The sequence below is a fragment of the Theileria parva genome, chromosome 1 (genome assembly GCF_000165365.1).
Source record: "Theileria parva strain Muguga chromosome 1, complete sequence, whole genome shotgun sequence".
In the NCBI taxonomy this organism is placed as follows: Eukaryota; Apicomplexa; class Aconoidasida; order Piroplasmida; family Theileriidae; genus Theileria; species Theileria parva.
The window spans coordinates 2,194,186-2,220,232 of record NC_007344.1 but is presented as its reverse complement, the minus strand read 5'-3'; the positions used below and the strand labels follow the sequence as shown (position 1 = coordinate 2,220,232).

General features: G+C 35.7%; 13 protein-coding genes across 13 annotated transcripts; 7 read left to right on the top strand and 6 right to left on the bottom strand.

Annotated features, from left to right (window-relative positions):
• Window positions 1–210: 210 nt before the first annotated feature.
• CPK4 (Calcium-dependent protein kinase 4) lies at window positions 211–2,052 on the bottom strand. Its single transcript, XM_761501.2, has 5 exons — window positions 1,131–2,052; window positions 931–1,097; window positions 640–900; window positions 501–609; window positions 211–469 (listed from the first exon to the last, which is right to left on the bottom strand). Exons 1-5 carry the CDS (start codon window positions 1,861–1,863, stop codon window positions 225–227), a joined length of 1,515 nt encoding a protein of 504 aa, XP_766594.1. The 5' UTR covers window positions 1,864–2,052; the 3' UTR covers window positions 211–224.
• Window positions 2,053–3,804, bottom strand: qtrt1 (tRNA-guanine transglycosylase). The gene is made up of 9 exons (XM_761500.2): window positions 3,604–3,804; window positions 3,426–3,561; window positions 3,269–3,393; window positions 3,139–3,239; window positions 2,895–3,090; window positions 2,661–2,866; window positions 2,558–2,633; window positions 2,388–2,529; window positions 2,053–2,353 (listed from the first exon to the last, which is right to left on the bottom strand). The coding sequence occupies exons 1-9, from the start codon at window positions 3,742–3,744 to the stop codon at window positions 2,253–2,255; spliced, it is 1,224 nt and encodes a 407-aa protein (XP_766593.1). The 5' UTR covers window positions 3,745–3,804; the 3' UTR covers window positions 2,053–2,252.
• Window positions 3,754–5,508, bottom strand: TpMuguga_01g01071 (uncharacterized protein). Its single transcript, XM_061305139.1, has 6 exons — window positions 4,820–5,508; window positions 4,538–4,790; window positions 4,030–4,507; window positions 3,946–3,999; window positions 3,870–3,913; window positions 3,754–3,829 (listed from the first exon to the last, which is right to left on the bottom strand). Exons 1-6 carry the CDS (start codon window positions 5,146–5,148, stop codon window positions 3,788–3,790), a joined length of 1,200 nt encoding a protein of 399 aa, XP_061161705.1. The 5' UTR covers window positions 5,149–5,508; the 3' UTR covers window positions 3,754–3,787.
• RpL40 (60S ribosomal protein L40) lies at window positions 5,477–6,205 on the top strand. The gene is made up of 2 exons (XM_761498.2): window positions 5,477–5,659; window positions 5,763–6,205. Exon 2 carries the CDS (start codon window positions 5,778–5,780, stop codon window positions 6,171–6,173), a length of 396 nt encoding a protein of 131 aa, XP_766591.1. The 5' UTR covers window positions 5,477–5,659; window positions 5,763–5,777; the 3' UTR covers window positions 6,174–6,205.
• Window positions 6,206–6,741: 536 nt separating this feature from the next.
• Window positions 6,742–8,762, top strand: STP2 (Sugar (and other) transporter family protein). Its single transcript, XM_761497.2, has one exon. The coding sequence runs from the start codon at window positions 7,279–7,281 to the stop codon at window positions 8,701–8,703; it is 1,425 nt and encodes a 474-aa protein (XP_766590.1). The 5' UTR covers window positions 6,742–7,278; the 3' UTR covers window positions 8,704–8,762.
• A 574-nt stretch (window positions 8,763–9,336) lies between these two features.
• On the top strand, window positions 9,337–10,099 carry TpMuguga_01g01068 (uncharacterized protein; the record flags this gene model as incomplete). The annotated part of the gene is made up of 4 exons (XM_761496.1): window positions 9,337–9,357; window positions 9,577–9,654; window positions 9,687–9,939; window positions 10,053–10,099. The coding sequence occupies 4 exons, from the start codon at window positions 9,337–9,339 to the stop codon at window positions 10,097–10,099; spliced, it is 399 nt and encodes a 132-aa protein (XP_766589.1).
• Window positions 10,100–10,375: 276 nt separating this feature from the next.
• On the top strand, window positions 10,376–10,868 carry TpMuguga_01g02815 (uncharacterized protein). Its single transcript, XM_061305280.1, has 4 exons — window positions 10,376–10,436; window positions 10,518–10,620; window positions 10,649–10,778; window positions 10,808–10,868. Exons 1-4 carry the CDS (start codon window positions 10,384–10,386, stop codon window positions 10,855–10,857), a joined length of 336 nt encoding a protein of 111 aa, XP_061162043.1. The 5' UTR covers window positions 10,376–10,383; the 3' UTR covers window positions 10,858–10,868.
• Window positions 10,869–10,871: 3 nt separating this feature from the next.
• On the bottom strand, window positions 10,872–12,310 carry TpMuguga_01g01067 (SNARE associated Golgi family protein). The gene is made up of 5 exons (XM_061305138.1): window positions 11,823–12,310; window positions 11,585–11,790; window positions 11,421–11,553; window positions 11,050–11,388; window positions 10,872–11,020 (listed from the first exon to the last, which is right to left on the bottom strand). Exons 1-5 carry the CDS (start codon window positions 11,902–11,904, stop codon window positions 10,908–10,910), a joined length of 873 nt encoding a protein of 290 aa, XP_061161704.1. The 5' UTR covers window positions 11,905–12,310; the 3' UTR covers window positions 10,872–10,907.
• A 424-nt stretch (window positions 12,311–12,734) lies between these two features.
• TpMuguga_01g01066 (chaperone protein DnaJ) lies at window positions 12,735–14,112 on the bottom strand. Its single transcript, XM_761494.2, has 8 exons — window positions 13,885–14,112; window positions 13,696–13,847; window positions 13,563–13,665; window positions 13,412–13,533; window positions 13,263–13,382; window positions 13,073–13,232; window positions 12,896–13,041; window positions 12,735–12,865 (listed from the first exon to the last, which is right to left on the bottom strand). Exons 1-8 carry the CDS (start codon window positions 13,988–13,990, stop codon window positions 12,764–12,766), a joined length of 1,011 nt encoding a protein of 336 aa, XP_766587.1. The 5' UTR covers window positions 13,991–14,112; the 3' UTR covers window positions 12,735–12,763.
• Window positions 14,113–14,177: 65 nt separating this feature from the next.
• Window positions 14,178–16,456, top strand: TpMuguga_01g01065 (uncharacterized protein; the record flags this gene model as incomplete). The annotated part of the gene is made up of 7 exons (XM_061305137.1): window positions 14,178–15,140; window positions 15,174–15,739; window positions 15,769–15,905; window positions 15,934–16,061; window positions 16,091–16,261; window positions 16,293–16,382; window positions 16,412–16,456. Exons 1-7 carry the CDS (start codon window positions 14,310–14,312, stop codon window positions 16,454–16,456), a joined length of 1,968 nt encoding a protein of 655 aa, XP_061162041.1. The 5' UTR covers window positions 14,178–14,309.
• TpMuguga_01g01064 (uncharacterized protein) lies at window positions 16,309–17,730 on the bottom strand. Its single transcript, XM_061305136.1, has 4 exons — window positions 17,652–17,730; window positions 17,114–17,497; window positions 16,518–17,083; window positions 16,309–16,483 (listed from the first exon to the last, which is right to left on the bottom strand). The coding sequence occupies exons 1-4, from the start codon at window positions 17,700–17,702 to the stop codon at window positions 16,435–16,437; spliced, it is 1,050 nt and encodes a 349-aa protein (XP_061162042.1). The 5' UTR covers window positions 17,703–17,730; the 3' UTR covers window positions 16,309–16,434.
• A 273-nt stretch (window positions 17,731–18,003) lies between these two features.
• TpMuguga_01g02455 (CHY zinc finger family protein) lies at window positions 18,004–20,165 on the top strand. The gene is made up of 9 exons (XM_061305228.1): window positions 18,004–18,729; window positions 18,770–18,914; window positions 18,946–19,064; window positions 19,096–19,288; window positions 19,319–19,394; window positions 19,431–19,518; window positions 19,551–19,704; window positions 19,737–19,898; window positions 19,931–20,165. The coding sequence occupies exons 1-9, from the start codon at window positions 18,071–18,073 to the stop codon at window positions 20,018–20,020; spliced, it is 1,686 nt and encodes a 561-aa protein (XP_061162040.1). The 5' UTR covers window positions 18,004–18,070; the 3' UTR covers window positions 20,021–20,165.
• A 99-nt stretch (window positions 20,166–20,264) lies between these two features.
• Window positions 20,265–26,045, top strand: TpMuguga_01g02610 (uncharacterized protein). Its single transcript, XM_761491.2, has 3 exons — window positions 20,265–23,133; window positions 23,286–25,598; window positions 25,646–26,045. The coding sequence occupies exons 1-3, from the start codon at window positions 20,529–20,531 to the stop codon at window positions 26,026–26,028; spliced, it is 5,301 nt and encodes a 1,766-aa protein (XP_766584.2). The 5' UTR covers window positions 20,265–20,528; the 3' UTR covers window positions 26,029–26,045.
• The last annotated feature ends 2 nt before the right edge of the window (window positions 26,046–26,047 follow it).

The window sequence follows — 26,047 nt, the reverse complement described above, 5'->3', positions numbered from 1 at the left end:
AATATCCAATGTGTGGCTTTCTTGTGCTGGTTTTTCCTCGTCGCCTTATAAATTTAAAGATCCGCTGCCTATTTTTCAAATAATTTTTAGATTACCCTCAAATCATGAATATCTAGCTAGATTCTAATGATTTAGTTATTAAAATTCTGTTTTAAGTGGAGAACTTTTTGGATCTAGCTGTAAATGTTATTATTTCATGTAAAAATTAGACTATAGTACATTAATTACTTAGAATATTTAGTTAGCATGGCTTTAAATTCTTTAAAATCAATTACACCGTCGTTATTAGTATCAAATTCCCCTATTAAATGTTGCCAGGATTCCTTCCCTCCATCGTCAGCTCCAAACATCTTGGCAAGCTCATTGCAACAAATGGTGCCGGAATTGTCAAAATCGAACAATCTGAACGCATTTTCAAGTCTTTCCTTAGAAAAGAGAGTCCTTCGGTCCATTGCAACAGTCAGAAACTCTATAAACAATATTTAGAAGTGTAAACATACCACTGTAATCAATGTAACCGTTGTTGTCGAAATCTATATCCTGGAGGATGGTGTCAACCTGTTCCTCAATCTGAGTACGTTCCATAAGTTCCATACCCTTTCCCTTGAACTAAAAATTATGTGATAAATGCTGAATTACCTTAAGATACTGAGTGTATCCCTCAATAAGTTCAGATCGGTCTAGTTGCCCGTCTCCATTCTTATCCATCGAGTTAAATATTGCAGTTAAAGATTTACATTCGTCACGAGTTAGTAGTTTAGAGCCGATGTATAACATCGCAGCCTGGATAAACTTTTGTTTGTAGTGGAAACTACGCATATTATCAATAGAAAATTCCAAGCATGGCAAATCAATATTCTTCTCCCTGGTCATAAAAGTAATCCAGTGATGCTCCAGAGCCTATAAATAATAATAAAATTTTAAAAATACCTCAGCTGCAGAAATTCTCTTTTCTGGGTTATAAATTAACATTTTCTTAATAAGATCCTTAGCAGATTCAGCAACCTTTTGCCAATGTGACATTTCAAATGAGTATTTTCCCAGCTGAACTTTCTTAATAATCTCAGATTCAGACTGCCCATTAAAAGGAGGGTAACCTAAATGTGATTAAATCAACATTTTTAGCAAACCTGATAAAAGAATGTATAATATAACACCAATTGACCAGACGTCGCACTTTTCATCATATACTCCTTTGAGAACCTCTGGAGCAATATAATATGCCGTTCCGATCTTATCAGTTAACTTGGTATCTTCGGAATAATATGTAGATAAACCAAAGTCAATAATTCGGATGTTTGAATTGAGTGACTTTGACTCGAGAATCAGATTCTCAGGTTTCAAATCTCGGTGAACTATGTTATGTTTATGCATATAAGTGATTCCACTTAATATTTGTTTTATGATTCTTGCTGCGTCGTATTCGTTGAGCCTTTTTCTACTCACAATTTCATCGAAGAGTTCACCACCAGTGTAGAGTTCAGTAACAAAATAGTAATATTTTTCATCTTCGAAAAATTCAAAAATTTTCATGATGTTAGGGTGATCTAGAGATTTTAAAACGTCTACTTCTCGCAATAATGCATCGTGATCACCCTTCTTCTTCATGGAACTCTTACATATGACCTTGATGGCGTAGCGGATACCTGTAACTCTATGAATACATAGGAGAACTTCGCCAAAGGAACCTTTACCTAATAATTTAACCGCTTTGTAATTTTCTTTGAACGAAGCTTTCGACCTCCTTACGAACATTCCTGGAGTTGGTTTCAGAACAACTGTTTCTTTGATCTCCAATGCATCCTTCCTTCCAGAACGTGGCGAAGGATCATTTTTCCCTCTTAATTGTGTTTCCTTCTCCATTTATTCAATTCTTCTCGAGGCTTGAGATTCCTAGTAAATCATGTAGAATCTTATTTCTTGAAAAAAGTTATGGGCGCACTTTAATGCATTTGCTATTTGATTTTTTAATATACATGTAAATATTACAAATCATAATAAAATTTATTAAAACAACTTTAAAAACTGCTTATTGCATCAATTCAGTTCAGTCGTTGTTTTGCTAGCTATTCATTCACACATTTCAATCAATTTGGTACATTAATTTGGAAAATAATAGATATATCTATAAAACAAAATTGGAAGAGTTCAACTTTATTTCTTCCAAGTTATGGATAAAATTAGTTGAGGTTGAATTAATGTACAGAAGTTCGATAGCTTCCATTTTTAAAGCTTTTTAATTTTTAAATCTATTAATACGGTTTAACCACATCGGAATTATCAGGATATAGATCTAGAATATCTATTCCAGCTGAATGTAGAGAATCTCGGACCCACAGGGGCGGCAACTCTCCTACATTATTATATCTATTCATTATTTTACAAACCGTTATTAATATACATGTTTGTTAGGAATCTTCTAACGAATCCTTTAAAATTTCCCTCAGATATTGATTCCCGGATCTGTTCAAACAGCCTCACCATATATCTTATATTATGCAGAGTCAACAGATGCGAAACAAGTATGGACTAAACGAATATAAATCTTAAGAACTACCTTTTTTAGTCCATAATGAAGAAATGCTCTTGAATACTTCCTGCAACACACGCAATCACAATCCTGATCTATAGGGCTAAGGAATTATTTGTTAGGTTTTAACCTGAAATCATATTGATAAATTTCATGTTGTATTCTAATGTTCCCAAAATCATTTAATGCAGTGCCAAATCTAGCTGTTCTTGTTGGAAATACACAGTCGAACATATCGCAGCCCAACGCGACTGAAACTATTAGATCTATTTGGTACCCTACTCCCATGAGATACCTTGGTTTATTGAATGGTAAACCAATTTCTTCTCTAGTACACTAAAAATATATTTGATTTTCTAGTTACCAATTCTACTATTCTCCAAAAATCCGTTTTGTTCTCTCCTCCAGATAAACCTCCAATTGCGTAACCCGGTAGATCCCTCTTCTTTAGTTCATTTAAGGAGATTCTTCTCAAATCTGGGTAAATAGAACCTTGTACGATGGCAAATAACGCTTGTGTTTCAGGGTTAGAGTGTGCTTTAATGCATCTGTCCAGCCATCTATATTAAAATTTATTGAACATATGTTAAATATATTTTTTAACTAACCTTGTAGTTCTATGTGTAGCTAATTCCAACCGTTCTTTATCTCTGACTATTGATGAAACCACGTCATCTAGTGCCATTATAATATCAGCTCCAATATCATTCTAAGATCAAATATAAATCTGGACGAAACCTGTATTTTTATTGATTCCTCTGGAGTTAAAAATATTTCTCTTTCTAGATCATATGGAAACTTAAACTCTACTCCTTCTTCCGTGACCTTAGAAAGTGAAAATAGCGATACCATCTGAAAACCACCTAATTATCTTACTTATTAAGTTCAGAATTACCCGAATCTGTCAGGAAATTACATCGTGAATTTGAGAATTTGTGCAGCCCACCGCTTTTTCTAATAATTTCACTTCCAGGATGGAAGGCTAGGTGGAATGTGTTCCCCAAAGACAGTACACATCCAAGCGACTCAAGCTAAAGATATGTATAAATGAGATTTTATATATAGAAAATTACATCATCATAACAGACTCCTTTAATAGCTCCTTTTGTTCCCACTGGCATGAAAACTGGAGTTTCTACAACTCCGTGAGGGAGAATCAACTCTCCGCGACGAGCTCGACCATCTCTTGCAACTACATTGAATTTAAGTGCCATAACATGTAAATATATTTACAAATAAAATTAAACAAAAAGTTTATTAAATTATATTTAAATATTTGTCCTGTAACTCCACAAAATTCTAAAGAAGGTTTTGAACTCCCCACCGGTAGTTTACTTACCTCGAATTCTGCATTTGTCATGTGTTGTTGGTACTGTTGAGCATCTAAGATGTAAAGATTAAAAGATTAAACACACCTGTAAGGCTCACTGTTTTATTTAGGCTCGAAATGTAGAAGTCCGGCATCACATCTATAAAAGTTAATAAGATTGATGTGTTACCTGATGATTTTTCAGTTAATGTAGGTGAATAAACAGCGTCCTCCTTTGGTTTTTCCTTTTGTTTAGTATGATGATGCTTGGGTGATGTGGCTGATTGTGTGGAGTCCTTCCTTCCTAGTTTCATGTGGAACTTAATTTTTTTATTATCAGTTCTTCCTCCAAAAGATGACGAGTCAAGCTTGCCTCGATCTACTGATACAATTGAGGATGGTACTTTCTTAACTAAGCTTCCACTTCCGTCACTCACTACGCTGCTGCTTCCGCCTCCCACAACGCTACTGCTATCTCCAGCCACACTTGATGACTCAAGATTGTTAGTTTTCGATTCACCTAGTGTTTTCTCGAGTTTCTTTACAAATACAGGAAACTCTGGAACCTCCATCCCCCATGCTTCATATAGACACTTTTTAAGACTCTTAACCTGTTCTTGAAACCTTTTTTGCTGAGAGGAGTAGATATCTTCTTTTGCTGATCTATCCTACAATAGATTAATGGAATATGGACTAACATCCAATTCAACTTTTGTTCCGCACTTACAAATGAAATGTGCATCAAATCCATCCATTTCCAGTGTTTGGACTGTCAGGGAGTCATACGTGGATTCGCACTTCGGACAAATAAACTTATCTGACTCATAGAGTCCTTTTAACTTCTGCTGTAGAAACTCCTCCATCTTCGTGAGTTTGTAGTGTATTACTAATATTACATGATTATTTATTCTCCAATATGTATGTGTTGATGAAGGTTCTCGTGTCGAGTCCCTAAAATACATTAAAATTTTAAAAAGTACTTTTTATATGCTCTTTGGGGTTTCTGAAAAATATTAGCTACTGATGTATTTGAAAATTTGGTGAGTATTCCATGGCGCTCAAGTCTTGATAAATGTTCCCTTAAGCGGTTTTCTGGAAGTCCTATCTCATCTTCCAGATCCTTCTCTGAAATTGCTCTTTCAGTTGCCAACAAAAGGTCAACTATTACTATTTCCTCATCGCAAAAAAACAAACGACTGCAACACTCCAACAACGACGCGAAAGTTTCCTTATCATAGGACTTCTTGGTTATATCTCCGGCCATATTTGGCATGGGGGTTTGACCTTTAGATACGGATGTATCATACATTTTTACAATAAATTTCAATCATTTATATGTAAACTTATCCAGGTATTAACTTCCTGTTGAACCTTTAGAAGGTGATCTGAGAGTAATGTCGATGAAACATCCAAATCCTTTTTGTGTGAAGGTTGGATTTCGTTTGAGGGTTTATTTATACGAATTTTGGACTTAATCAGCGACGTTGATAATACTGCTAGCTCTTCTTGTAGTTTTATCCTTTTACCTCCATTATCTTGTACCATTACTGGATTTTATTAAGGAATGTGACGATTTAAGAAGAATATCTGGATTTTAATATTTTAGGATTTATATTACAGTATTTTTGTATCATATGCGATATATTTGAATAACAAACAAAATAATGTACATTAAAATTATTAAGATGTAGATTTTAGCCAATTCTCAAGTTGCCCGACGTGCCATACCTAACTATCCCCAACTCACATATATTATTTACTATTTTCTTGACTAGTTATTGACCTTCGTACTATTGTTTTCTAATTGACACTTTTTTAAGGTGAGTCCCCTTTTATTTTATTTTATATCTATTTATTTATTTATTTTTGTGTTGATCCCTATATCTTTATTTGTTTATAACTATTATATTAAATTATTTTTAGAAATTAGAGGACAAGATGCAAATATTCGTCAAAACTTTAACAGGAAAAACTATAACCCTCGAGGTTGAGCCTAGCGACACGATAGAGAATGTTAAGGCTAAGATTCAAGATAAGGAAGGCATCCCTCCAGACCAACAGAGGTTGATATTTGCTGGTAAGCAGTTAGAGGATGGTAGGACTTTGAGTGACTACAACATCCAAAAGGAAAGTACCCTTCATTTAGTACTGAGGTTGCGTGGTGGAATCATTGAACCCTCTCTCGTTATCTTGGCACAGAAATACAACTGCGATAAGATGATATGCCGAAGATGCTATGCACGTCTTCCACCGAGAGCCACCAACTGTCGTAAGAAAAAGTGTGGAAGGTGTAGCCAATTGAGGCCAAAGAAGAAGATTAAGGGTGGAAATTAGTCACACGTCCATGCTAATTTATTGGCTATTTTCCTTACATATTTGCCATATTTTTAATTATATCTACTCATTTTGACTCTTTTATATATCGTCCTATTTGATATTTTTTAATTTAAAACGTAAACAAACAAAGGAGAGAGAACGGGAGTTTGATTAGTTTATAAGATATATATGCCGTGACAAATAAAAAATAGGAATTAATGTCCTTTAAGTATACAATCGTAAAAATGTTTAAAGTAAATAAAACATGAATAAAAGAGAATGTAAAGGGGAAAAAATTGTGATGAAAAAATAAAAGTAAATTGAATTAAAATTACATGAAATCTAAATAAAAATGCTTAATTAATTTAATAAAGTCATCAGAAGTTTACACAGGTGATATATTTTATAGAAGATTAGGTAAGGTGAGAAGTGAACTATACAAAAAATAAAATTTAGAAAAAATCTTAGATCCTAAGTTTTAAATGACAAACTTCTAAAGTTGTAAATATTAAAACCCACTAATTTTAACTTTAAAGTCAATGTACCACATCACAACATGTACAACATGATAAAAATAGGGATAGGGCCATCATAAATTATTTTTTTAAAATGTTTGTGTAAATAATCATGGATACTATTTGTATCCAGATGTAAAAATGTTAGTTTTTTAGCTTGGGATATCGCAAATATTCCATTTTTTGTACATAAAAATGGAACACAAATATGCCATCGCACCCCTATTTTTCGACTTTTATTAACATGTGATTTTGATATACATGATGCTAAAATGTAGTAATTAGCCAGTAGCCTAATGGCACATAAAAATTTAATTTATAATCCCTCGGTTCATCCGATGGGTACCAAAGCCCGTGGTAATATTTTCCATTTTAGCACGGTTGTTTTAATCGCAATCCTAAATATAACTAAAAAAAATCTCTAAAGTTTTAAGTATGTGGCACTCTTATTGTTGCACTTCGAGAGTGATTCTATCAAGGTTGATGGCATCATGGGGTGTAGATATCGATTTAACACATCAGAAGAAAATATTTGGTTCTAGGTATAATACTTTATGAATATTATTATTAACATTATTATTTGAACCTGTGCTGATCAAAAGAAAGAAATGGCCCCAAAAATCTCCACACATCTACTGATCGGTGTTACAATCGCCTCCTTGGCCTCGCTCAACTTTGGACTCTCCAGTGTCAGCTTCAACATCTCAAAAGAATTCGCGATTGTCGATTTGGGATGGTGTTTGAATGAATCCAGCATCTATGATTGTGAAAAATCGCAATTGTATGCCGGCTTAGCAAATGGATCAACTTTCATAGGTGCAGCACTCGGTTCATTGATGATTGGTTTCTCTGGTAAGATAGGAAGAAGAAGGTCACTGATGATCATTAACTGGTTATTTGCCTTGGGTTCCCTGATCGCTATGGGAGCCATCAACTTCGCAATGCTGTTCATAGGTCGTTTGATATCAGGAATGGGTATTGGTCTCTCAGCATTAGCGCCAGCGTTCATGGTTGAAATTTGTAACCCAGAATCAAGAGGAAAATTCGCAGTTATCTACCCACTCTTCATCACATTCGGACAGCTCTTGTCGACAGGCTGGCAACTGCTCCATTTCCGTATCGTTACAAATACTGGACCTGACGGACAAATTTTCAAGTTAACTGATATCGATACATTCATCTGGCGTTCAGCCCAAGGTCTCCCAATAATCTTTTCAATGATTGGACTAATCTTGCTCCACATGGGATTCAAGTTCGACACGCCTTACGAGTTAATTGCAGCTGGAAAAACAGCAGAAGCACGCGAAGTTATTGAAAAGTTACATGATATCACATTGGTTGATAAGATTTACAATGAATTTGACAAGGACCAGGAAATTGCAAAGACCACATCAAACATCCCATTCTTCAAAGCAATCAAGAATTCTAAGTACAGGAAGCCGATTATCCATTCATTTGTACTTGCAGCACTTCAACAATTAACTGGTATCACGATTCTAACCTCAAATGTCGCGGAATTGTTCGCACAATTCATGGGAAGAACGTACAAGTCCACAGTCATGTGCTCGCTCATCAATATAATCAACTTCATCTGTACCATAGTTTTGTCACTCATCATCAACAAGTATGGAAGGAAAACACTCCTCACATACGGTATGACAGTGTCAACTGCCTTCTGCGCCTTAGCAGCGTTTAGTAAACCAATTGGAAAAGAAGCAGATTGGGTCGGAATTTCAACGGCAGTTGGCTCTTTCGGTTTTGTTTTAGGTTTCGCACTTTCCATGGGCGGTATCACCTGGGTTTACCTTTCAGAGGTCTACGCCAGCGAAATTAAAAATGGAGCATACAGTATTGCAGTGTTCATTAATTGGTTTTGTGCATCCGTTTCCCTCATCGTCTCTGAATTTCTCATCTCATACTCTGAAGTCCTCGTTAACACTATCCTCTTTGGATTTTGTATCTTCAATCTCGTTTACGTCGTCGTCTTTATTAAGGAGACTAAAGGTCTCCCGCTTGGAAAAGCTTATGATTAAACATGTATAGTATTAATATACTAATACTGTCCATTATATACATAATTTATTAATTCACACTCATTCACAGTTATATTCATGTTTATACTCAGTCAATGGAATTCGTACTCATTTTTACTCTTCTGCACCTGCCTTTTCATATTCATAGAGGTGAAAATTTTTTCCATCCTAGTTCTCCCTCAAATTCTCTCTTCATTTCAGTAAAATAAATGAAGGAAGTGTACCGGTTTTTTTCCGAAAGTAAGTAAAACAGTTTAAAAGATCATTAGATTTGGGGCTCACAGGATTTGATGAGAAGAACGTGCTTTACACAATAAGTAAGGAACTCATTGAAAACGCAATTGACGCGTGTAAAGATGAGCAAAAACAACATAAAATTAAACTCCAATTGAAGAAAAGTGAAGATGTTGTGGAAATACAGTGTTTTGATGACGGGTCAGGAATTAAGTTGGACTCGATAGAGTCAATAGGGCATATGTTCAATTCATCAAAGTCAGACCAGGAAACATCAGGAACATTTGGGCTAGGACTAAAAATGGTAAGAAAACGAAATCACAATAATAATCACAATGATAGACGAATTAAGTAAAATGCTGTGTAGATTTTGATATATTCCAACAAAACACTCAACTCATGCCTCCTCATAATCATGAGGTACACGAAATTATCAAAAACATATTTAGAATAAATGATAAGACAATCATGAAGTACAATGTCGTTTTGTGTGAAAATTTGAAAGAGCCATTTGTCTGGGATGCATCAACTGAAGAAGTAACATTTGATGAGTGGCCTTACAACACGGGAGTAATAACAAAAGTTGGTAAATTTTAGGTAATTAATAATTTAAACTATAACTTATTGGAAACATTTTAGTTTAAGTGCTGTGTTCCAAGTAACTTCAGGGAACTTATTTCTTCATACTTTGACATTGTTGGCATTCATTATCCTAAGGTTAACTGATACCAACACATTATCATGTACAGATAAGCATCACTCTCGATATGTTCGGAAATGTAATTCGTAAGGAAAACAAGCAAGAATCAGTAAATGAGAGCATAATAACAGTTTTTCTAAGGGGAGTTGAGGTATACAGTGGTTCATTTACGACAGACCAAGTGGACTTCAAGAAAGTGGAGGTTTCTTGTTTCGTAGGTAAATTTTCTGCGAAATTCAAAAATTATGCAACCTTATACCTTCTGAGGTGTATTAACGGCATTCCTATGCTAAAAAACTCCAGTAATTACTGTGCAATATATAGTACAATAAGGTATAGTATATATTTATATATTTATACTATGGTGTATATACACTATTGTATATTGTGTATTATACGATGTACAATATAATAGGTATACTATACTTAACACACTATATGTATACACATCAGAATCACTAACTTTAACAAAATTAATAACTAACAAATAATTATAGAAACTTAATTAAGAAAGAGTTTAAGGAGTTTGGAATAAGATCCTCGGGAAGAATCAGTAAGCAGTTGATGGAGGAGCTTGATAGTGAGATGAATATTCCCGAGGGTATAATGAACCATAAACCCGTAAGAACACAACATTTACACATGCTTAGTACCTTAAGGACATACCAGTAAAAACTGCACCAGATTCTACTTGGAACCTCATGTTTATGGTATGTTATTCCGAACTTAAGACCATTAGTCTGTAAATGTTATATCGAAAAAAGTCGAGTACGGTGATATCAAGAAGACCCACATTAAGGTTCATATATAGGTACATATGCAATTAACCTATAGACTAATTTAAATCCAAAATTAACAGGATTCTATAGGATGATATTAGTGTTTTACTCAAAAACAATGTTCTGTATTGTTTAAACATGGCAAAATCTTACTTCTTTGCAACTGGTCAGGACCTGGAACTTGAGTCACTCTCCTCAACTGAGGTTAACTAGATAAAATAAAACTCTTTAGAATAGGCTCATTTTATATTACTTGGATAATCTTTCTGATTCCGTTTCTGACATAATTCTATCTTCGACTTCTGATACTCTTGGGATTGCCTTATCTATGCTAGAATTGGATGTTGGAGCTACCAAACCAGGTATTCACCAACCAACAAATAAAGTTCAGAAATTAAAACTCGAATAGAAAGACTTATATCGGAGAAGATAAAAGTATAAATGGGTGTGTAATATACAAGTTATAGAGATTAAAATAATTAGAATTAATGCTAAACGTCTGGTAAATGCTCCCTAGTCAAATTTGATGCGTAAATCATGCCGGCAATGGAAACAACTAGAGAGATTGAAATATAAAGTACGGTTCTCCAACCGTGTACTGGTTCTAAAGAAAATGAATTAAAATTTACATACCGTCTGATGTAAGGCTTTCAAGTAAAGAACCCAAGTAGGAGTAGAAAGTTAGTGCTGGGAGATATCCGATCGAACCCCAGAAAAAGTCCTTAAATGACACGTTGGTTGTTCCGAAGATATAACTACAAATGGCACCAGGGAAGAATGGCGATAGCCTAATTATGGACACCATTTTGAACCCATCCCTCTCAGTTGCTGTCATCAGGGCATTGTAATATCTATATGATCTAAAGCGTCGATTTACAAAATCGTATATAAAGTATCGTGCCAATACGAAGCATATTGACATTGCCGCGGCGTAACCGATAAAACTTGTCACTGTGGATATGAAAATTCCAACTAAAAGACCAAATTCAGACTATAAAACTTACGAGCATTGCCATGTATGTGTGCAAAAATGAACCCTGCTGTGACTGTAAGTATCTCTGTAGACATCAGGAGAGGCACTGTCCCTGTGTAAATAAGGACGTAGTATATATAAACCATTGAGCCTTGTTCAGCGCACTAAAGAATTAAATATACTGTTAAAACCTACAAATATTGCAACTTTTCTAATTAGTTTTGAGATTTGTTCGCGATAGAAGAAGAATAGGAACGTAGTTACAATCCACGTTAGAACCATGAGTCTGAGGGCCCACACTCCTGATCTAGGAGTTTGGTTATCAAGTAACGGTTGTTCTGACGAGTTGTCGTACGACGAACCTTCCATGCTCACATAATTTGCTCCGATATTGACATCATCTAAAAGTCAATAATTTATAGGACTAACAAACCTATGTCAATTTTGGGTACATTTAAATCTGTTGCGAGTGGAGAACTGGATGGACTCCACCTATCTCCAGATACATCACCCATTTTGTAAAATATTATAATATAATTTCAATCGAGGTTTATATATAAAAACTGTTGATAGATTTAATGTTTGTTCGTTTCATGACTTGATAAAAATTCTAATTTTTATTCCTTTAACGTTTAACGTAACCCTTAAAAATTAAAAAATCCAACCACTATAAAACAACTAAGTAATCAGGAACAAAATGGAAAATAATAATAGTGTACAACTCTGGCCAAACAAAATGCTTATATTAATGCTTCATCAAACTTTTAATTTATCACATAAATACAAATTGAACTTTTATAAATAGATTAATAAAATAATAAATGGATTGTCGTGGAAAAATTCTGAACTGTGGGTTTCAACTGACATTGGCGTCCCTATAATAACAATGCCACGTCGTGCTCTATTTATTTTAGGAAGTTGTAACCTCTTGTTTTTGTTTTAAATGCTTTATACACCTAATATCTTTGATATTTTAAAAATGATTTGCCAGTTTCCTTTCAATTTCTCACAATCTCTTCTGGGATGTACATTGTTAGTTTTTGTTATTTACTAATACGTAGTTTATTTTACTTATCTTAAGAATCCAAATAATTAAATATAATCTAAAAACTAAAATTTTTATTTTTATTTATTTAAATTACTCCTGGTTTACCATTTTTCCACACAATTTATTTTTCTTTTGTTTATTTTGGCTCTATGTTTTCATGTTTTTGAAACTTCCACGGACAAATACCAATTAAATCTTAAACGCTTTCTTTACAACCCTAAATAGGCTTCTAGAAATTGAATATAGCCCAAATACATATAATGGATGTGTACCAATACGAATTCTGTATTTTACGTAAAACCTTTGGTAAAGATTAAATTTTAAGTTCATTTTAAAAAAACACGGATTATAAGGAACATTACAATGTATATTAAAGCTGGCTTCAAGAATCCCATGATTTTTGATTTGGATTTCTTCGTTTTGCCGTTCTGAAAGTAATGAAAGAATAAGAAACCTACTCCGTTGCTCAATAAGTCCACCAACTTCTTCTTCTGAGATTCATCTAGAGAGTCTAAGAATTCTCCGAAACCAGAACCCCTGGGCTCAAACTTGAATAAATCTTCAGGCAGATTGAGATTATCCCTCCCTAGACTTCTGAGATAATCTAAAAGCAATGATTAAATTGTTTTGAAAACCTGTAGCATTAACCACGTTTGCCATTTTTTCAAGAATAACGCCATTAGTGGCAACAGCTGATTGCCATAGTAACATGTTTAGCTTATCCATGTCGGTGATAAAGGAGTGGGTCAAGAGTGAAGCGACCATCATCACGAAAGGTGGTATAGCTCTCAAAAACTAAGCAGGTATATCAACCAATGTTTTTACCTCAACGTGTTGATATGGTAGAAGTTTATTCAAGTAGAAAACGTTTTTCATGAAACCAGCGTACAGAAACCTCAACTCAACCTCCAGAAAGAAGCCGATGGCGTTGTATAGAACAGTGACCTATGGAAGATTAAAAATTAAATACTTACATATTTTGCGAACTTAAGTCTGTTAGACCTGTTTAAAGCGCAACAGAGTATAGCAGAAACACAGTAGTATGAGAGTGAAACAGTAAGTACGATAATTGTAAAATCTTGAGGATTCTTTGCATCTAAAGGGACATATTGAAAGTTGACCAACCTATATCAACATCTCCGTATACAGAATATAATATTCTAGATTCTTGGTTTGAAAGAATCTGGTATGCTCTTTTAATCTTAGCGACAACTTCAGGTGAGCCGGTCTGTATAGAATTATAAACCACCCACTTTACCTTTAGGAAGTCCTGAATTTTGTCGTACGATTTTAACACATCGCTATGTGTTGCGGTAATAGGCAACCCTAGATAAGAAAAATACGTATCTCCTAATTTTGGAAGCTCGTGATAAAAAAGAAATGATGCGATAGCTGCGTGTAATGCGAATCCTAAAAATTAAGTGTAACTAACAGATATCAAACATACTAAAAATTGAGTTGAATTTCTTTACAACAAAGTGATCGCCCACCAGGAGCAAATTGTTGGCAACAGCTGAAATAACAGTGTGGCATAATAAAACATTCAATCCCATTTGAACAATTCCGAGTGTAACTGAGTTTAGGTGTATTAAGCATATTATTTTTACAACGATATACAGACAAATAATTAAGATACTGTCAAAAACAGCCCTTTAAAACAATTTATTTAATATTTAATGGTCATTGGGGTTGTGAAACCCAATAGCTCTAGATAATTTCCTGTAGAAAACATTATTGTCTATTTACCCAAATTTGAATTATTTTAAAAAATTGTCCTTCTGAATCTTGAAACTGTGTTTGTTCAACTTTAACAAAATCCAATTTCTCACAGATATGTATCATGTATATTAAATTTATCGCTTAATTTTCAACATGAATGAACCTTCCGAGGTCCTAAATTCTATAAAAGAGACCTACTTAACTGAAAAAGTTAATGAAAGGGTCAAAACCCATCCGGATTTATCGAACGTCGCCGATTCTATCCCCAATCTCGTTACACCTCTTTTTAATCCACCAGTATCCGAAAAGTTTGTTCAAAAAGAACCCAAAAAGCATAAAACTGTGAATTTAAAAACTTCAAATTTAGCTCTAGATCTCGAATATGTTACTAAGGTGTGTAAGGATACTAAATTTTTCATTAAACCTACTGAGGACGGATTAAATTATGTTAATGAATCGTTATCTTTATTTGAGTCCTGTTTACATTGTTTGCCAAACTTCAGCTTTAAGGATTCAAACAAAGAAGACGCTGAATCTTACTTTAACTCGTTATTTGAATCACTTTTATCATGTATAGAAAAAGAGAATTATGAAGTGGAATTAAAAGAAGAAACGGATGAGGATATGAGTTCATTGGAGGTAAAAAACGTAACTAAACCCGAGTTCTCAAATGAAGGTGATCACCAGTTGATGAAGCAACTATTCATTTCACTTCTTCTCTCCTATAACTGGTCTCTCCACTTATATAATCTAACTAACATCGCATTTAAAATTTCCAAATCAAACTTATCGGACTACCCAAACGAAAGTATTCTGAAAACGGCCCTGGGTCTAAAGGAAGCAAATCGCAATTACGTATTTTATAAAAACGTATCTCAACAATTGTGGGACCTTTTGAAGTCGAAAGAAGAGTCCGTTAACTCATTTATATCAGAATTCATGCAAAAAATCGCATTCATAAATAATATAGTAGATACGGAGATGGTATTTCCCCAAAGATAGATAATCTTAATTTAGGCCTATGAACCTAACTTGTGGAATAAACTAAAGTCAGAAATTCCAGAGTCAGAAAAGAAGCCGCCCTTCCCCTCTAGAAACCAACACGAGGCAAATTTAAATATTATAAGAAATGAAATGGGAAGAAGGATTAATAATCGCACCAAATGTGAGTATCTGAGACGTGAACTAGATGACGTTACGTCCCAGATGCTGAATTTGGAATCTAAAAACGAAGAAGTACTGACAAAACTAGATTCACTGAGGAAACAACTTGAGGAGCTAACAGGGTCATTTACCACAGATGTTGATACCACCAAGACTGGAGATTCAAAAAAACTACCACCGGTTATGGCTAGCCTATACACACACCTAAACAATTTTTCCCAGTCTAACCCACTGAGAGATGTAAATTTTAAGGTATTAAAGGAGGAAAACGCATTCCAAATGTCACTGTCAGCACCAAGAGATTTGCTATTCCCGTCCCTAGAAGCAACTAAATTTTCTTTTCCGTTAGTGTACCAGTTTGAACCCAAGGGGAAAGAAATAAAAGTGAGTCAAGTAAACAGCCCTAAATTGTCATCAAGGTAATAAAAACTTAATAAATATTTTTTAGTAAAACGCCAATGGACCTGGCGATGAATAAATTTATGGGAAATGAGCAGCAGGGAGACTTCGATTTTGGACTTAAACGATACCATGACCAACTACCGAAGGATTTTCAGGAAAATATGGAAAACTTATACAAACTAGGTAATTTTAAAATTTTAATCCAGAGTAGCCCAGGAGTTTGTGTGGAATTTATATATTTTGGAAAGCTATAAGACCAATAACAAATCGATACTGTCAAAAATACTCCCACCGGAACTACAAGATAGGAAAGTTCACTCAAAGTATACATATAAAGAGGTAATAGCATAAGTAACAAGAATTGTTAGAAAAATTTGTGGAATCTGTCAAACGAAGCGGCCTCAGTGGTAGTGCAAGTGGAGTGTAAGGGCAATTTCAAGTTCAAGTTTAGCGAATTTAAGAAAAAGGGAAAGATTGAAGTGGCAGAGAGTTCAAAACTTATGGAACACCTTAAAGAAAAACACTCAGTCAAAATAGAGGTATGAAGTAAGATTAGTTTAAAACATTTAGAACTTTGGTGAGCTATCGAAACCCATACTTGAGTATTTTGATAAAGGATATCACCTTAATCACCTGTCAGTCCTGTTTGAGTCATATTTGGTAAGAACAATGAAAATAAACTAGTATAGGTATTGTTTGACATTTTGTCAACCTACCGACACTTGGAACATTGACATAATTCTTCTAATTTAAGTACCTCCCTGAATTAAGATATATAGTTGAGTATGTGCATACCTGCAGTAGTTCAAAGTCACATTGTTGCAAAGGCCGCTTTTAAGGCTTAGGAATGCGTCATAAACAGCCTCACCAAACTTCTTAGAAAAGCCATGGTCATGGTTACGAAGATCGGACTTTACGTCGTAAAAACAAAATTCATTGAAAAAATTGTCGTTGATAATAGTGTCACAAAAAGAAGAGACCATGACAAAACTCTTGGTGCATCTACAGTCGTTTTGTTTAGAGCAGTAACACTCAGTATTATGAGAGCCATCCTTAGAGGTCGTCGCGAAACATTCTTTACCAGTATTGCTAGAAGAGTTAGTGTTAGAACTGTTGAAATTTAGGTTCAAATCACCGATTGGACTAAGATGGTGACTGACATTTAGAACATGAAAGTGGTTTTGAGCATTGGCATTCACATTGACAGGAGGAAGATCTTGGGGTTCCAGTATCCCATGACTAACTCCTTCATTCAAAAGACTGTTGTGTTCTGAAGGACCAAAGTTTAGTCCACTGAGGCCGGAAACCAAGTGGTTCACATTCAGGCTGTTATCAGCCAGAGTCTTACTGCCAACAGAAGTCTAAAAATTGCTTATTGGAATAAAACTTACCGTGAAAGAAGTTCCAGTGACCTTAAAGTTCCCAGGCTGTGAAACTAGACTACTCAAGGAATCAAAATGCCTGTCCTCAGTGGCCATCTCATGAGCCCTCAACTTCTCAAAGTCCTTCACCTCGTCTTCAGTTGGTTTTGAAGTGACTTCTAAAACTACCGGGTTGTCAAAAACCTTCAGATTCTCCTCATATTTGGAAGCAGACTGCTCATCTGGACTCTGAGATTCGTCCTCTAGGATTTCCTCAAGCTCGTGCATCTTGTCACTGTTCGTGCCCTTCGAATCCACACCCAAATCTGCAACATCTGCAAGATTGTGTAGGGGAGTTTCGTGATAAGTCGAAGTACTCAAACTCCCAGGCACAGACGAAGCAAAATTCTTAGACTAAATAATTTGTTAAAGGATAATAGAGGTTGTAGACAAACCAGAGCTAAAGTTCTTGCGATATTAAGGAATACATAGTATATGATCAAGTATAATATATACATATATTAAATACGATTAAAAGTATGATTATATATGTATAACGGTGTTTTACAGGATGTTTTGGGGATGGAATATTGAGATGGAGAAAACGGACGGAATGCATCGAGGTGCAAAAGAAGATGGCGTTATTCTGTGATATGGGACAAAAGCATGAAATAAAATTTATAAATATAAAGGAAATTAAAAGGAATAATGGAAGAAATGGAGAATGATGTTAGGAAGATTGGTGTAGATATGAATATTGATATAATAAAGATAGAATAGTAAACTTCTCAAATTTAAGTTAATTTTTATTTAAATTTTAAGAATCGTCCTAAATAAATTTAAAATGAGCAAAATAAATAATATTTAAACTGAATATACCCAACTATTCATGTTCTGAATTATATATTTTACCATGCTACAATAAATACCATCATATATAAGTAGATAGTTTTTTACCTCCACCTGAGGTAATATAACTAAAATAAAATGAACGATGATGACTGTTTCCTGGAACTCTTCAAGCTCCAAAAGATGTTTGAAAATTCATTTCACATCACTAATCCAAAACAAGAAAATTCAATAGAAAAAGTGTATAATAACGAGACAGTTTCAATAAATGTATTATTAAAGCCCACAGACCCAGATTTTGATAAAACAATCTTATCAATTAATGAAGGAATAAAAATTAATCTTAATTTACATCGAGTATCTATAAATAATTATCCTGAATTCACAAGAGAGCCTTCGCAAGACCATGGAATCCCGAATTTAAACTCAAATTTAGATCATTTACCAAATTATCAGAATTATCAAAGTAGAGCCGGAACATACTACGAAGTGAAGGACATATCCGATATCAGTATAGATGATGATACACTCTCAGAACATTTTAAAAATTCTATAAAGAAAGTCCTGATAGACTACATTTCTAAAAACTCCAAGCTCAGGAAGTATGTAATATATGAGTCTCTAAAATTTTTGGATAAAAATCTGCTCAAAATATACAATATATCAGAATCTGTTAAAAGCAGTCGTATTAATAATGTAGTAACGGAAGGAACCGATTCAAAAAATGATTTAGAAAAAAATACAACTCCAAAATCCCCAAATTTAGATATCCCATGGACCCTGGAGGAGCAAAAATGGTAATATTGAGTACTTAATAACATCTAATAACAATTTTAGTCTTGAAGATGGCTTGGTCAGATCGAAGGGGATTACCGACCCAAGAGAGAAATGGTTACTAATTTCTAAAATGGTAAAGACTAGAACGCCAGAAGAGTGTAGGAAACGCTTCCTAAGATGTAGAGAAGTACTAGTTAAGAAGAATGTAAGTTGAATGTATGGATAACAGATTTTAGAAACCAGAAGAAACTAAGGAACCGGAACAACCAACTTACTCACTCGACAGGACAGGCTCCTTGTCATTTTCAAGACTGGAAATGATTAAACTGTCATTGGGAAGGATAGGAACATTCTCGTAAGCTTAAAATTTCACCAATAAATTTTAGAATGGATATCGTATGTTTGCGGTGTACCGATAGGATTGAGGTCACATTGGCAGACCTGGGTGAAAAGACAATTATTTACTCTAAAATCTGCCAAAAGTGTAGCGTTCCAATTAGGTGTGAGTTCACACCTTCACTCTTCTTCCCATCACAGCTAACGTTTGGAAATCTGTCACTTTTAAACTCGGATTTTATCGTAAGTTGAAATAGAATCTAATTTCAGCAGGATATTAATCACGCTGAATTTAAACTAACTTGTGAAGATTGTGAGACACAACTAAGAATTAGAGAAGTTAAAATAGGTAACTATTAATTAAAATTACAAATAAAACAATTAGGAGATAAAAAGAGTTTAAACTGTCGAGGCTGTTTTACCAAGTTTCTATTCTCTTTTGATAGTGTTCAATTTGGAAGAGGAGAGGAGCCGTAAGATAATAAAAACATGTAAAATTCTATAGAACAACGGAAAGTTCAGTAAAGAATGTTATACGATATGAAAGGAAAACACCGACAGTAAAAGGAATAAAAGTAGGAACACCCCTTCCAGGAAATGGAACTTGCAAACATTACAAAAAGTCGTTCAGATGGTTCAGATTCCCATGCTGCGGAAGAGTAGGTAATGAAAATTTTTAAAAATTTTGTAGCTTTTCCCCTGCGACATCTGCCATGACGAAGCCACAGATCACCATTGTGAATATGCCAACTTTATCGTATGTGGCTACTGCTCAACACAACAAGCGGCATCCAATAAAGTTTGCAAATTCTGTAGTAAAGGATGCACAGCAACATCAAGCTCACATTGGGAGGTTTGTTGTAAAATTCAGTGACGATTCATCAGGGAGGGAAAGGTTGTAGAGATGGTACGAAACTGAGTAGGAAGGATTCTAAAAAATATAAATTAATTAATAAAAATAGCGGGAAAAAGTAAACTAATGAAATTCCGCTAGCCAGTGTATAGTAAAATCATATAATCAATTTATCACCTATAGTTGACTTAGGTGTAAATTGCAGAGGGAAAATACCAATTAAAAATAATATTTATAAATAAATTTCAATTTAAATACATAATAGCGAGAGTTTATTTACATATATCCGTCCTAAGGTGTATCAATACCCACCAGAAAGTTGTGGTATAGTGGACTGTAGACTTTTATCTGTTTTCATATTGTTTTCGATTTTGTATTTTAATTATTTTATATTTCATCAGAATATATTTGTTTTGTATTTATTAAAGAGGTGTTTTAACTAATGAATATACTAATCAATATTTTGTGTTTTTAAAATTAAGCTTTGAAGGCAAACTGTATCAAAACTGTAGTCAAAATAATAAAATTTGTTCATCGCAGCCTGTTATCAATAAAATCAATGGGTTAGTATGAAAATTATACTAATTTACCACTATTTTTAATCTCTTGTGTTACTCAACCTAATTAAACATGGATAACACATCAAATGTAAAATCAGACCCTGATCCATTGGTCGATCAGGTGGATTTCGACAACTGGGCTGATTACACGAACGATGAAGATATCGTTAATAAATATTTCTACAAGCTCTACGTGTCACAAATAACAACTGATCAAATGATAGAAGTGATGCGGCACCTGAGCTCGTCACCAAAAGGATCCAGGAATAAGAGCGTATACAACACCATGATTAAAATCTTGTTTAACGAGTGTAGATTCTTCCCGAAGTATCCATTGCAAGAGTTGTCAATAACAGCAGAGTTGTTTGGGAAAATGATAAAGCATGGACTGCTACTATCAAATGGACCACTTCTTCTGCTAGCATCGAGATGTATCCTGGAGGCTCTGAAAAGAGGGAAAACTTCAAAGATGTTCCAATTTGGAACAATAGCACTTTCACAATTTGAAAATTCCATCGCATCATACCCATGGTTCTCTAACTCACTATTATCCATCCCAGATGTAAAGGAAACCTTCCCTCAGCTCTATAAAACCTGCGAAAAGTTACAAACTATCATGACCGATAACATGAAAAATAGCACATATATTGATCAGGCAAAGGGTATTGTAATAGGTCAGGTAGAAGAGGTGACCCAACCGAAACCTGAACAGAATGGTCAGGCGTCACCCCCTTCATACGGGTTAGATATTCGTGCATCAGTTGGAGAGTGGGAATTGATAATGGGAGATGTGGAAGTTGACGCTAAAGTGCCTCCAGATTCATTGGTGGATCACGTTTACTCAATTTTCAACAACATGTGCCCAGACGACGTGGAAAAGAAAGCCAGCGAAGTTTCATCACTGCTAGACCAAGAGTACAACACATGGCTCCTTCTGTACATTATCCGCACGAGAGCAAGCAAAGAGCATAACCTTCACGATGTTTTCGCCAACTTTATAGAAAATATGAATTACCCGAAGCTGTTTGACCAGGCAATACAAATAACATACTTATGTATAAACTCTTGCCTAAAAAACGTTGAACAACATAAGGAAGTCTTGGCATACAGAACATTGTTGAAAAACCTGGGAAGCTGGTTAGGAAGAATAACTTTGGCACGAAATGTGCCAATAATATACAGACAACTGGATGTAAAGGCAGTTCTGACAAAGGGATACGAAAATGGATATCTGGTGGCAGTGCTCCCCTTCATATGTAAATCAATGGAGTCAATCAAAAACAGTAAAATATTTAAACCACCAAACCCGTGGACGACAGCCATGTTATCATTCTTGATGGAAATAAGAGATTTACCAAATCTTAAAACAAACTTAGTGTTCGAAGTGGAAGTGTTATTTAAGCACTTAAATTTGGAAATGAAGGACTACGCAAATAAAACTAATTTGCTAACATCAAAAAGCCCGCCACAAAATAGCCCAGATTTCGAAACACCAAACCCAGCAAACGCTGTATCAACAACAAGTTCGACAGCACCAAAACCAAATGGTGTACAAACAGGAACTACGACCTTGGAAGAAAATAACGTCCAATTCCCAGGAGATCGAGAAAAATTAAATCAACTGTTGTCAAAGATTATAAGAGAAGGGACAGTGACAACAACATCCTCGAACTTTAACACAATATATTCACACGATTTGCCAGCTAACTTGAACAATTTAGTAAATCAGGCGACTAATAACGCACAACCAAATGCCCAAAATGCAGTTCCAGCAGGATCACCAAGTAATGTGTCCACACCACCGCCCGCAGTAAACCTACCAACGACGGCCAACTTCGCACACGCACAAATCAACATGAGCATGACGAGGTTCATAGACAACATGATGCACAGCTTGCATAACAATGTTGTTATCTCACCGTCAATAGCACTGTTCGAAATACAACCCCAGTTCAGGTCATTGGTTCCAATAGCAGTGGAGAGAGCAGTAAGGCACGTGTTGTCAGTAGTATGCGAACACTCACTTTCGCTGGCAAGAATGTGCACGAAGATATTAATAACGAAGGATTTTTCAAACCAGGAGGATGAAAATATAACCAGAGGAGCAACGAGAATGATGTTTGAAACTTTGGCAACAAACCTAGTGGTGGCGACATGTAAAGAGCCATTAAAGGTAGCCTTTCACGAAAGCCTAAGGTCATCAATACAAACACACAGAACACAGGATTGTAATGATCAGGTCCTGGTGGAACAACTAGTCCAGGTGCTGAGCCAAGATAACCTGGCAGTTTGCGTAAATGTAGTCGAAAAAATCACACAGGAGTATGCGGTCAGAGAAAGCGACCTCCTCTTTATGGAGATACTCAAATCCATATCAAGAGAACCAAAGCTGCCCGAAAACTTCTTACCAACCCTAATTAGCAACTGGAATACTAGAAATAACAGCCAGCATGCTTTGGTAGTGTATAAATCGATATTTGGAAACTCAAGGATGACACCACAGAGAGTTCAATTGCACAGTCCATCATCACTGTCACAACATTCCATGCAAGGACACCAGATGCCAGTTAACCTAATGAACCAACAGTTCCAAGGCCAGGTAATGATGGGACAACCGCCTGTATCATCGCCAGCTAATCAAATGCCATCATCATCAATACAACAATCACCACCACGTGAGTCATACAAAACATGATAATACTATTTATATATTTATCCTTTTAAGTAGTTGTGTGGTTGCGTATTTAAATAGCTGTGTAGTTATTTTTTATTCAGTTATGACACATGTTAATTTATGTATTTATTATGAAAGTTAATTCATTTTCAGACGGAATTCACATCGCGTTGGCACTCTTTGAAGAGTGCCTGAGTGACCTAAGAGAACCGCTGAGAGACGTAGCAATGTTCCCGCCTCCATTGTACAACACATGCCTGGAGCCGGGGAGGACGGAGCATATCTTCAGCACTCACTCACTCCATGTTCTGTACAGCCTGCCCCACGACCACGAAGTGTTCTCAGGTATAATGAGGTGCATAAACGTAGTGGAGACGTCAGGATTCAGAGAAATTGCAGCCTTGGCTATCGCAAAGTGTTTGTTAATGTTTCTGTGCGAAGGCATAGGAGCAAACTCAAGTCTGAATATCGAGGTCCTCCTTTGCGTACTCGACGGCCTGAATAGCATTAACCCAGCAGTTAAGCCGATGCTAGGAAACATGCTCTACTCATTGCCACTAGACCACAATAACAACCTGTTTAACATATTAGTAGTGGCAGGCTTATTGAGATATAAATTGCTGGAGTGGCCGGAACTAACACATTATCTGATACTGGCGATGGAAAGAGGAAAAAATGTGTACGCGATAGAAATGTCGATAGTTTCAACAGCTATAGCACTTGTAGACCAGAAATCAGCACCACCTACGGTAGGAGCACCTCTGGTGAGGGAGATATCAACCCTTTCATGTGGCTCTGAACCATGCAAAACATACCCAGGAGTTTTAATAAAGGATGCTTGGGCAAAGCTGCTAAAGGATATAGTAGAAGTCCAAAATGAGCCCAAACCGACAATATTTGTTTTGACAACGATTTTAAAGCAAAATTTAAATACGCTGTACGGGATATATCATTTCAAAACAAACCCAAACTCAAACCCACAAGCTCAACCAGGAACAGATTATAATGATCAGAGAGCAGATGAACTATTTGATGGGTTTGGCGGTTCGAGAAGAGTTCCAGTCCCAGCACCAATAAATGACTCCCACAGGTTTGTGTTTGGAGCGCTGTTTGGAAAATGGGTTGAATGTACTAAAAATGTCGAAGGAGATTCACTGTTGTTATCATGGAGACACTTCTTCCAAAAGTTCAACCTCCAGTCACTATTTAAAATGGAAGGCGGGACCGATTCATTCTTCTCATCATGCCTGTACACAATAATACATTTTGAAAAGTCCTCAAAGTTGTTCAACATGACAAATGCAAGCAAGGACCCAAATAACCAGAAAGTTAATGGTTTGACAACTATTCCAAACGGTGGTCTCCAGCCGTCATCAAACTCGAGTTCGATGATGTCCTCATCAAATCCAAGTAACGACCAGAGTTCTAAAAGTGATAGCATGAGTGATACAAGTAACGCAAATTCTGTCTCAAGCAGCAGTTCCGCATCTTCTTCGTCACAAGTACTAAATGCCCCACCAATAACGCTGTTTGATTGCCTCGAGGGACTGTGCAAGATGGTTGACGTGATGTTGAGGTTGGTTGGAGGGTCAGGGGATATACCGCCATGTAGCGCACTGCAGAAGCTATTATCATCCCTATCCAGCATAATAGTACACCAAGGACACTACCTGAGCTCATATAACATATGGCTATCACTGATGGTATATTTCGACAGGTTTGACGAGCCAAATTATCTTTTTTCAAAGCTGTCATTTTTGTACGCACTCGAGTACGTTAATCCGACAAGAGTGCCTGGGTTTTCATTCTTCTTCATGAGGTTGTTGGTCCATCCAACCCTGATTAACGGCGCCCTAAGGTCTTCAAAGTGTTGGAAGGTGCTGTCAAGAATATTCAACATACTCTCAATATATACAGCAGACATAAACAACTGCCCAAGCACGGCCAAAGAATCAAGTGAAAACAAGGACGTTTTGACAAAAGATGATAATTTGGAGTCAGAAAAGGATCCTGTGAGAGACAGTGATAATTATATAGAGTACTTCACATCAGTGTACTACAACTGCGTGGAGTACATTTCTACCCTGTGCCCAGAGTTTGTCAGCATCAACTACCTTAACTTCTTTGGAACATTTGCAATTGAGAGGCTGGCATCAAGTGTAGGGCAGAAAGGGCCATCAGTTCTTAAGGGGTTCTTGGGGGTCAAGGGAGTAGACGTGATACCTGAGATGAAAGTTGCACCAAAAGTGTCTAACTCATGGGCAAATCTGGTTTCAAGAAATAGATTGGCGCTTTTAATCAATAAGGTTCTAGTTAAACTATCTAAATTTGGACTATCATCTTTGGTAAGCTGCCAGGATCTTGAAACAATATGCCTTATACTCACAGAACAAGTAAATAATACGCCCTCGCAATCGGTAATGACTTTTAATTCTCTAACACTGGAAATCGTCACAACACATCAAAGTAAGTATATTTAGTATATGTTTATTCATTTCATAACAAAATTTTAGATGTGTCGCAAGATCTTCATGATACAAACGCCAGACTATTACTCTTTTTGTGGTTAATTAAGGCACTACCAATAAAAGCCAAGTATCAACTGGTTTGCTCAATTGTAAGGCACTTGAGGGATCCAAACGCACATACATTCTTCTTCTCCTGTCTGATTATCACGATGTATGACGAATGCAAAAACGACCTTGATACCAAACACGTTATACTTCGAGTGCTTCTAGAGTCATTTATAGCTCCAGGCAAGTGTCCTTGGGGAGTATCGCTTGTGGTCCTGGAGCTTTTCACTAATCCGAGGTTCCAGCAGATGCCAAACTACTCACCGCAAACGAACGCCCTCATCGAGTCAATAACACACACCATAAACAACATTGCTGCATAATCTATCTTTATAAAATGCC